The sequence below is a fragment of the Berghia stephanieae genome, chromosome 15, assembly GCF_034508935.2.
Source record: "Berghia stephanieae isolate SIO BIC M18660-M18661 chromosome 15, UCSD_Bste_1.3, whole genome shotgun sequence".
NCBI classification, from domain to species: domain Eukaryota; kingdom Metazoa; phylum Mollusca; class Gastropoda; order Nudibranchia; family Aeolidiidae; genus Berghia; species Berghia stephanieae.
Genome location: NC_088374.1, coordinates 20,047,866 through 20,060,099, shown reverse-complemented (window position 1 = coordinate 20,060,099; position 12,234 = coordinate 20,047,866). Strand labels below are relative to the sequence as shown.

At 31.4% G+C, this 12,234-nt stretch overlaps 1 protein-coding gene across 1 annotated transcript in view; it reads left to right on the top strand.

The window, feature by feature from the left end:
• Positions 1-12,234, top strand: part of LOC144960639 (uncharacterized) — a 72,517-nt gene that overhangs the window by 54,134 nt on the left and 6,149 nt on the right. The window contains exon 4 of the mRNA XM_078893877.1: positions 8,167-8,754. Coding sequence (XP_078750003.1) covers positions 8,167-8,754 — 588 coding nt within the window. The remainder of the gene's footprint in view (positions 1-8,166; positions 8,755-12,234) is intronic.

Sequence of the window (12,234 nt, the reverse complement as noted above, 5' to 3'; positions counted from 1 at the left end):
AAGTTCCTTTCCCGGCCTTCTTTTACAAAATTAAAGAAGTTTTCATTGGAGCGCTTAGTCCTTTTGTTTGTTAATTAAAAAAGGAATGCAATTTTCCCACGCGGTGTTTGTTTAAAGGCAAAGCCAAATAACGCATCGGCAATAACCCCCTTTTAGTCCCGCCCCCAAGTTACTGGTTTTTTTTTGCGTGAATGACCCTCATAATTCCCTTAAAAGGAATAAAAGGGAGGCAAGTGGTAAGGGTTATCTAGTCAAACATTCCCTTATTCACACTCCACACACACACCATAACCCCCCCCCCCCCCAAAAACACACACACACACACACCACCGAATCATACCCACACGCACCTTGCGTATCAAAAAAAGTCACTTAGCGTGGGGGAGAAAAAACATCTTTCCTTGGTTCAACAAAAAAAATTAAAAAAAAAAAAAAATAATAAGGGACCAAAAAGGGAAATCCATTTTTTCTTTTTTTTCCCAAAATTTTGGTCACGGAAAGTGTTCGAGATTTTGTTTTCCCCAATTACTAACAAAAAGAGGTTTAAACGGGGATTTGTAAGTTTGGATTTCCGTGATTTCGAAATTTCCGGTGGTGTATCATTTATCTATCTACTTACCATTTTAAAATATATATTATATAATTATATATCGATCTATGTAGTTATTATCTTCTATTTCTATTATCTTTCTCCACCTGTCTTCTTCTTTTCTTTCCTTCTTTCAGCTTATCCCCCAGTTTTCGGGTTGCCAAGAAGCCACATCCCAGATCTCTTTTCAGCGCATCAACTTCCTCAAGGCCCTTTTATTTCCATCTCCTTTCCTTTTATCCCCCCATTATTTGGAGGTCACTTTTTCATCTTTCCGCTTTTGAAGTCCAACACTTTTCCCCGTATTCCCTCCCCGTTTTTACGTCCGGCCTTTCAATCTATTTCCCCCTTATTTTTTTGATACGTTCTTCATTTCGTCAATCTTGTATTGTTCTTTTTCTCACTTTATCATTTCTTGCCCGCTAAGTCCCCTTCAATCCTTATTTTTGCCACCTAATTTCCCGATCTTTTTATTTGTTTTAGCCGCTGTTTTTAATAAAACATTTGGTCTTACAATGGGTTTTTTTTTTCGCTTCAACTTTGCAGAAATTTTTGTCAAAAAAAGCCCAGCTTTTGTTTCCCCTCCAATTTTCCCCTTCTTGTATCTCTTTAACCTCCATTTTTTTGCCCCAATTGTTGAACAGTTGTTTCTAGTATTTTAATTGTTTGTCTCTGGACTCTCTTCTCCTAACTTTTTGGTGGTTCTGCTTTCTGTTGTGCGTGCACAAAAACTCTGTTTCGATTTGTTTCCCCCTTAATCCCTCCTTTCCACACCCATCTCAAACCCTCCATTTTTTCCCGATTAGCTTTTGGATCGTTAAAAGTACAGTCATCCAAAATCATGTTGCAGGTTCTCTACCGAATTGGTCCTTTAGGCTCATTATATTAAAAAAAGCAGGGGGGCTGAGAGAGATCCCTGGGTAAAAACTCTAACTTAAAAAGGTCCGTAGAGCCCCCGGGCGATCAAAACCCGTAAAATTATCCTAGATTCACATTATTACCTACTGACAGCCGGCCATGACTGATTTAACGGAATATGATCGGTTTTCGCGAAAATGACCCGTACGATTTTGGCATTAACGAATCTTTGAACATCATTGGTTTCTTGAATTGACTAACTCTGGTATTTACTATATAAGCAATGTCTAGTAATTGGCTAAGTCTCTTTCTGATTCCATCACTCTTCATCAAATGTATTCTAGTACCATCTTGAAATTATTTTTTTTGCGGGAAAATTGGTGAATAATATTCAATTTATGCTGTAAAAATCAATTGGTTATGAAAATTAATGCTATTAATACTAGTCGTGCAGTGAGAAATAATTAATATAGTGTTTTTCGCCTAAACCAAAGTAGACACAACCTAAAAATATCAGAAAAACTATAACTCATGTATCAATAACAACATATTTCATTTCCTATCTTTTTCTATAAATGTATATATTATTTTAATATGTATGTATAAAACCTTCAAAATGAATGGATTACATTACATGATTAAATTTACAAAAGTGTAATCGCTATACGCGATTTAATAGTGTGATTTATTCTATTAATTCTTATGTTTCATTATTTACTTATTTTCCCCATCCCACTAAATATTGTATAAAGTTCATTAAATTAATGATAACGGGGCTAACAAAATTTTGGAAATCCTCACGACACAATGCTCATAAAAAAAAAAAAAAAAGTTGCAATTAGTCAAAGGTTTACTCCGTTTTTCCAAATCGGGTTTCGCATTTGGTTCACGTTTATCCAGGGCTGAATCTAAAGTGACCACTCGGACAATAGAGAATGACCAAATGGCTCCTCCCTAATATAACCAGCAGAAAAAACCTAACACAACCCCGTCATGGGTCAATACAAGTCACTCCAATCTCTACCAAAACAATAAAGAACCAATTATAATAAAAGAGAACGAAAAAAAAGAGAGGAAAAAATTTTAAAAAATATAGTTTGCTTTGATTAATTAAAAAGACTATTATTCTTTTGGCTAAATAAGTTTAACGGGAGGAATTCTATTGATTTATAATAACTATTTTTGCTTTAAACGGGTTAATAATGACCTTTTAACTATTTATCCCTATATAATGTGCCAAATTCTTACTTCTACTACCTGTTTCTTTAAACTTAAAATGTTCTTAAACTGTCGAATTGTCAGGGAAAATTTTCTGAAAAATTTAAAAGGGTAAATGTGGCATCAGACGTTATGCATTCGGGGAGATTATTGTCCCTATTTGTTATCCTATTTGCCACTTCTACATAGACAGGACAAATTATTTATTTTATTTTTTTTTTTCAATTTTGTGTTATCATGTCAGTATTACTTTTTTAACAGGGACAGCAGCTATCCATAATTTAGACAGTCCAGAGAGTTTTAAACGAATTTCTCACCGTCAACTGAACATACATGTGGGCTGACGGCCCTTCCTATTGGGTAAGTCATATCTACAATAGAATGGGGCAAGAAAGGAGAACTCCGATAGTTGTGACAAATTTAAAAATGTCATAAAGGACCTGGTATGAAATCTAACGTTCAGGGGGAATATTTAAAAACAAAACTTTATCTGCTACTTTCCTCTATACCTTGGTGGCACATAAGGTGCCAACAAAGTTTTTTTCCATTTTTGCATGTCATTCCAGCTTCTTTCATCTCCTCTTTGACCTTATTTCCGGTTCCCAAACGGTTCTGCCTCCTTTCTTTGGACCATTTGGGGGCAATTTATGTCTGTATAAGGGGGTTTGTTTGAACACAAAATTTTGGTTTTGTAACCTTAAATTTAACTTTTAATACAGTTTAGTGAGAATAATAATTAAACGTAGTTGCAAGAAAAAACAAAAACCAAAAAACTTGACCTGGGGGGACGTCAACTTAATTTTATCTATGATGCACTATGGAGGAAACTTTTTTTAAATTCATAAAAATGGTCTTATTCGAATAAAATATGAATATCAACATTCGTTGAAAATTTGTTGGGGAAAGATTTGAGTGATCGATATTAATTATTTTGAATGATTCAAGGTCCACAGTATTATGAAGATCATGCGACAAACAAAAACAAAAATAAAACTTTGACAAAAAAAAAATCAAAACCGCTGCTTTTATTTTTTTGTTTTTGTGAATTTAAAAATGAAATAAAAACATTGTTCTGAAAAAACGATTTACTTTGAAATTTAAAAAAGTGTTAATTTCCCATTTACGAAACAACTAAGGGTTTGGTTATTCGAGCCCATGACGACACATCAAGAAGCTTTGACGTCATTGATTCAGTTGTTTCAGTTATACAAGAAATTAGATTTTCTTATTCATTCTTTTGGGTTAGGCTTTAAATGAGTACATTCATTTCCTTTCCCTGTACGCGAATAATTGGTGTCATACATAGCGTTTATTGTTGGTTAATAGTTTATAAATATTACTAAAAAACTCAGATGGCAACAAAACAATAACAATGCCCGAGTCGTCAATTTCGATCTATTATACTTTTGTAATTTACTCACAACAAACATGAAAAAATAACAAAAAAAAAATACGTGAAACCTGAAACATTCACTATTCAAACTTTATTAAGTGGGGCCGATCACCAAAAGTGTTCTAAAAACAATAACAAAAAAATTACGTGTATTGCTTCACTTTGTTGGTAGGACATTGGAAAAAATTTGAATACCGAATTTAAAACGTTGCGTTCGTTCCTGTAATTCTGGAAAAATAAAAAACAGTTAGATGCACTACTTTCTATTTAAAACAAGAGACCGACTTAGAGGAAATGTCCAATGGAGGCTAACAAGACCGGAGTGGAAATTTAATGCACTCAGTATTCAGTCTTAGTATCAATTTAAAGCAATAATGTGTTTCACAATCATAAATTAATATTTACATTTATGCAGGCAGAAGGGCACATTGAAAATTATTCTGAGAGCAGTTATCTCAGAATTACGATCCAAAACCCTGGAGTCAAGGATGCAGGAACGTACACGTGTGTGTTTATTATCTGGGAGGTCCTTTGAAATGAAGAAAGATAAAGCCTATACAACTAACAGTTGATGGTAAGTGTGCAATATATATATATTATATATATATATATATTATATATATATATATATATGGTGTGTGTGTGTGTGTGTGTGTTTAATTATGAAAAAAAATGTTAACTGTGGTTATTGAAATATAAACTAATGTTGTTTACAGGCGCAGAATATATTGCTCAAGAATTTACTTTCACTTTCAATTCCTATAGACTGAGTAAGCATGAAACAGTGTTTTGAGGGTTACTTAAATTTTATTTGCAATGTGTCTGTATATATATATATATTATATATAATATATATATATAATATATATATATATATATATATATTATATAATATATATTATATACATATATATATATATATATGTATATTATATAATATATATATATTCTATATATATATATATATATATATATTTATATATCAAGGATTACTATACTGAAAGGATTGGACATGTGGAATCTTCAGCCCCCGCTAGTGGGGGCAATTGGTTGTATAACGATTTCAAGCAAAACTACTACGTTTCTGCCTTTGTACAATTTCCTTGAATGCGCAATAATTGATTCTGTTCTTATAATTTCGGTACTTTTACAAGAAATTGGTTAAATGGCGACCATAAGTTTTAAATAATATTTCTTATATCTTGAATGATATGAAAATATATAAAAAGTAGTGAACTATCAACAATTTTACTGGAAAGTATGACTATTTTTATACGCCCTCTTACAAATTGAGTGATTTTTTTGGGTTTGTTTTCATTTTTTAAAATCGAAAGTACGAATCTGCTTTCAATTCCTTTTAATAACTAGATAGATCTATAGCTAATTTATCGAACCATAATCTTTGAAAAGTGGTAAGTACCAATAATAATTGCGTAATAATTATCATTTAAAAAATGTTTAGAATTAGCATCTGACTATAGTTCCTGCAGACGATAGTTGGACCCATTGTCGTGCTTGCTCTGTCGAGTCGCACAGATATGGTGATCAGACTCCGACATCCTGATCCGGATTTCTTTCTTATTTTATTATGGCTTGTGGCTTTATATTTATATCTTTTTTTTCTATATGGTTAACTGATAAATATTGACTTTATTGTATTAGTCTAGTGTATAAGTCTAGAGGGCCCTTTGCTCGTCACGTCAACTTCACAACTTGAACTAGTCCTTTCTACTACTAACAACATAGATAGATAGTAGATCTAGACATTGCTATTGCTAGATAGCTAGACTAGAATAGTTAGTGGGTCTGATATTACCATATATGATGGAACTTGGACTCTGAATATATAGTTATGCCCATTACATGGATCTGGTGTTGCGATATGACTGTCAATCATATGAGACTAGTACGCTGAATATAGTTTTGCCTCTTGATCAAAATGATCTGAGATGTTACCTGTTACAACAGTTACACTCACCCAACTCAATCACTCTAATTATCTCTGTGACTATGGGAGGGAATTATGGATCCATTGACTGAAAAGATTGTACTAGTAGTATGAATATATAGTTTTGTCTCAATGATCTGAGAAGTAACTATTAATTAACTCTTAACATGGAAGGGAACTATGGATCTGATTCTGATGCTACTCATTGACTGTAAGGAATGAACTATAGTAAAGTAGTCAGATTTTTTATGAATGGGGCATGTTTTTCTAGTTTTTCTCAGATGTCCTTCTATCAAAAGTTGTAAAACTTTATGTCAACCCCCGAATCAATGTCTATTAATGAATAAACATTTTGGCCCGTATTGTGATGCCATATCACAAAAAAAGATTTCTTCTTCACGGCCTATAAACATCTACTTTAAAACCCCTGTCATAAAATTAGAGATTTTACTCTGCTAAAAATGTAAACATTTTGGCACCACAAAGTAAGAGATGAATTCATCGTTTTTCAAAATAATCTTGTGATACGGTAGTTCCGGCTAGTGGTTATGAGTTCATATCATACTATTTTCCGAATAAAAGCAACACACATTAACTGTTATAAAGTAACAACTAATGTAGTTTGCATCCCATTTTGACTTTGTAATTTTTTGCTTTTTATTTTTATTTACATCATGTCACAATTACCGAAGACTGATATGAATCTCTAGCTTTAACTCATTTGAACTAGTGATTAAATACTCAAAATTGTCAAATTAACAATGAATATTTATATTTAACTTTGAAAAATTGTATCTATGCGTGAACGTTTCACAACAGCTTTTTTAAGTTTTCTTTTAAACTATAAGCTCTTAAACAATCGATATGATACGGAATCTCTATCGGTTCCTCTCTCGTAAGGCTGCAAAAAGAAGTCCACTTTTATCTTCGATACGTATTAATTAAAGAGGACAGCTATGGAATTGGAATTTCACAATCAACCCTCAGTTTTGCATGTTATTGTTGTTGAACACAAGCATATATTTGTGGAAACATTGTATGATAAATTGATGAATTTCTACTGGTCTACATTAAATTTATGTAATCCTCTTTGGCATAAAGAACAAGCTATTTCTCAAAAATTTGAAATCAAAATAATGTTGGAAGCGCGTAATGTTCACTTTCATTTGTATTCATCAATAATATATATTGATTGTTATAAATGTAAACATGTCTGTCGTTCCTTCATATTCGGATTCTGTACGAACATCATATAAGTTTCAATTAACCGAACATTCCATTTTAACAAATTCTTTCAATATGGATAAGCGGAAAATCATATTGTTGACACTATAATCAAATTTAGATTGCAATACTTACTAGTTATCGATTTTAATATAGCCGTTATAAACGAAATTCTTTCCCCATTGTTTTAAAATTCGTGAAAAAATATATTTTACTAGGACAAAATGATCCAGAGGTTCATACAAATTTTTGCAGCTGTACATTGTGAACAGCTGAGAAAAAGAAGACAAAGGTGCGTACCTTATTAAAAATCCGACTATGTATCCCTTAGTAGATATTTTGGTTTCATCTTTTTCTTGGGTCATCCTCCGCAGATTACCTCCCTTTGTTGATATTTTACATCTCCTTTCCCCTTCATCTAATTGTTCACCTTCATCTTCATCATCATTTTACTGTACATTCATTAATCAAACTACTGAAGAAATCATCCTGAATCAATCACTATAAGGTCAGTTTTTAGAATATCTAACTACTCATCCTTTCCGTTTCCTGGCTACTCCTATTCACTGCTGATAATAATAATCATTAAAATCATTAAATATTTTTTATAATAATAATCATTAAATATTTTTTGGACCAAGAATTCACAATCACTCTCTAAAAAGGTAGACCTTGCCATATAATAATGCCCCTGCTGTTATTTTGGTGTAAATTTTCTATATTTTTTTGCTGGCCCCCACTAGCGTTGCCTGAAGATTCCATATGATTGTCCTTTCAGTAAAGTTGTCCTTGATATATATATATATATATATTATATATATATATATATATATATATATATATATATATATATTATATATTCCTTTTGTTTGCTAAATTGTTGTCAATATCTTGAGACCATCGGTAGAAATGTTTCAACTTCATATTTGATTTCAGACAACAATGTTTCACTGGTAGTTAAGACCCTCGTGGAAAAAGTGTCTTCCTTGGAAAAGTTGCTAGAACGCCAAGACAGGAAAGGTGATGACCTGAGAAATGTGATACATGATGAAGTGAACAAGACTAATGGACAAATAGAACGCATAGACAGGACCAGTGATGATCTGAGAAATTTGATACATGATCAAGAGAACAAGACTAATGGAAAAATAGAACGCCTAGACAGGACCGGTGATGATCTGAGAAAGTTGATACACGATGAAGTGAACAAGACTAATGGACAAATAGAACGCCTAGACAGGACCAGTGATAATCTGAGAAATTGGATACACGATGAAGTGAACAAGACTAGTGGACAAATAGAACGCATAGACAGGACCAGTGATAATCTGAGAAATTGGATACACGATGAAGTGAACAAGACTAGTGGACAAATAGAACGACTAGACAGGACCGACGATGATCTGAAAAAGTTGATACATGATGAAGTGAACAAGACTAGTGGACACATAAAAGAACTAGGTGGTAATATAAGGAGTCAGATGAAGTTAATTGACGATAAACTTCATTTGCAGATACAAAAAGGTAAGTTGACAATCCCTTGAATTTATATCGTGTTTGTAGCCGTTATTGTTTTAGTATTGTAGTAAATTGTCGTTGTCATCATCGATTTCATCGTCGTTGTCATTGTTGGTGTCAAAGTGGTTTTCGTCATTGTCGTTAAAGTAATGTCGTATTACCTTTTTCATCATCATTGTCAACAACGTTGTCGTGATTTTCGGTGTTAGCTTGTTTTAAAGATCATATTCATGATTCGTCACCTCGTTTGGTTACTTCCTTCTACAACTTATTTCATCCATTGATGGAATCATCAGGGAGGTGTTTTGTATAGTAGCGTCCGGGAGGAATGTTTTTGTGCTCAGTTGGCGCCAATATTGTATTCGGGCGTATGATTGTTGTACATCTATTCGTGTGCATGTGCAAATGTTATTGTCGATAGCTGATTCTGGATTAGTGTTCGAGGAGCGGGGGGTCGTCTGGTGTAGTAAATGTTTTATTGGGTTGGTGTCATGAGCAAATATGACAATAATCATTTTCATCTGCGCAAGCACGTGTTTAAGATTTCCCCTTTTCGGTTTAGTGTGGCGTGTTTGGGTTTATTTACTAATCAAAATTTATTTTCTAGTCATAAGTTGCATTTTTGTGTGTTTACTCAGTAATCTCTTGTTTTTATTTTCATACGATATAGCATGTAATGTTGTATCAGGTGTTCGAGATCAAGAGTTTTCAGATGTGTTTGTTAAACGCATTTGATGTTCTTTTTTTGTCGTGTTTGAATGTTGAAGTGTGTTGATTGTATCGTGTTTTGTATAGTCCTCTGTGATTCCTATAGTTGTTCATATCCAGCTTCATTTATAGAGCGCTCAGTAATCTATGAATATACAACCCATCACGTTGCCCAAGCCAACAAACAATATTCCAGCAACTCATGGAAAGCCACACACAAAAACACTTATCCGGAGAACAGAAACATTTATGTAAAACATTCGATGGAAAGCCTTCTTCTATCTGAACTCCAACTTAAAAGGCAAACGAAAACAAAACATGCGGATTCGATTCCACAAAATCGTCACAACCAATACACGAGCTGAAAATTGTATTAATATTTCGAAGAGTGTCTTATAAATATCATTAGCAACATGAAATTTTGCTAAAACAAGATTATGAATAAATATATATACGAATTGCCTCGGACTTGAATGTTGATAAATAGTTGCGTTGGTGTTATGACATACAATGGGTATTCCTAAGAGTGGCTGATTTTACTTATAGAACACTCTCTCTCTCTCTCTCTCTCTCTCTCTCTCTCTCTCTCACACACAATCTCTCTCTCAATTCATTTAAACACATGTGGTTGGTCGAAGGCGTGTTTTGAGCACGAGACTTTCCGTATTTGGTATTTTGTTCTTCATTAATGCTTTTATATTTATAATTGTTTACCTTTTGTTTGCGAATAATTTGGGTTTGGATATTAATCTGTATCACTCATTTTTGCAATAAAATTGTTTAGAGGAACTAACAGTTAATAATTAATAATAATAATAATAATAATATAATAATAATAATAATAATATAATAATAATAATAAATAATAATAATAATAATAATAATAATAATAATAATAATAATAATAGTAATAATTAATAATAATAATAATAAAAATAATAATAATAATAATAAAATTAATAATAATAATAATAATAAATAATAATCATAATAATATAATAATAATAATAAATAATAATAATAATTATAATAATAATAATAATAATAATTTAAAAATAATAATAATATATAATAATAATACTAATAATAATAATAATAATAATAATAATAATAATAATAATAATAATAATAATAATAATAATAATAATAATAATAATAATAATAATAATAATAATAATAATAATATTAATAATAATAATAATAATAATAATAATAATAACAATAATAATAATAATAATAATAATAATTAATAATAATAATAATAATAATAATAATAATATATAATAATAATAAATAATAATAATAATAATAATAATAATAATAATAATAATAATAATAATAATATAATAATAATAATAATAATAATAATAATAATAATAATAATAATAATAATATAATAATAATAATATATAATAATAATAATAATAATTAATATTATAATAAATATATAATATAATAATAATAAAAAGCAATGACTATCCCGCACAAATCTTTGGGCCTCTTTTTCGCTCACGAAGTGCCCAAATTCGCGACAAAATATGGGACGAAGCCGTTCCGTATATGCTATTTTAAAAAATTAATTACGACACTGTTTATCGATGAATTTGACTGAAAGTTGGCACACAGTTAGAAAAGAGGTCATTTTAGATTATGTTAAGCGACAAAACCCGTACAATTACCAGAAGACGGTTAAAAAATATTGTTACTCTTTGGAGTTAAATATTTCTAAAACTACAAAGAGGAGAGATTTTGTCGCTCACAGGGTTATATATGCACATTTCTTCTATTTATATTTCAAATTTCATTGGATTATGATAAGAACTTTTCCCGTATTCTTACAAAACATCAACCCAATTTGCATTTCAATGAGTGAAAATATGGAGACGGCCATTTTGTTTCCTCATCGCACGACACGAAAATGACGTGAGCGAGGCAAGGCTGCCAGATGGCTAGACTTATAACCTGACCAAATTCGACATCAAAAGTGGCTAAATAGAAAATCATATGGCTTTCACTATTAAGACTGGCCCACTTAGAATGAACTAAATTTTAACAAACAGAAAATTGAATAGACTAGGATAAATGTCACTGAGACAAAAATAGATGAATAAAATTTAATAAAAGAAACAAAATTATATATTTGGACACACACGTGGCCATCGGGCAATCTTGTTCGCGACGGATGACCGATGACACAAATCCTCGCGCCCTTTTTTCTAATTAAGGCATTGTTTCATTGTTATGTCATATGGATAGTAGATTAACTCTCTCTCTCTATCTCTCTCTCTCTCTCTCTCTCTCTCTATCTCTCTCTCTCTCTCTCTCTCTCTCCCTCCCTATATATATATATCTCTCTCTCTCTCTCTCTCTCTCTCTCTCTCATTTAAATACTAGAAATAACATAAGCCATGATCTCACTGGACTGGTTGATAATAATTTAGCAGGCATTTTTCGTGTCATTTGTATTGGTTGTAGACACAAAATTACACTTTGGAAAAGTTCCAAATGATCAATATTATGTATATTTTAAAACAAAATTATAGTTGACCCTAGCCATACAGCTCTAAATCTATACAAGTTAGAACTCTTCTGATGTCTTCATCATATTTTCTGATAATTTTGTCATAAAATTGCCAAGTTTTGATATCTATTTCCACGTATTAAGCGAGATACAGCCACAAACCAGAATAAAACGCAGAAAAAGCATCCCATATTTTCGGTATTTTTTTCTCTTTGTGAGTCATCCTAATAAATGCCACATTTGAAACTGCATAACTT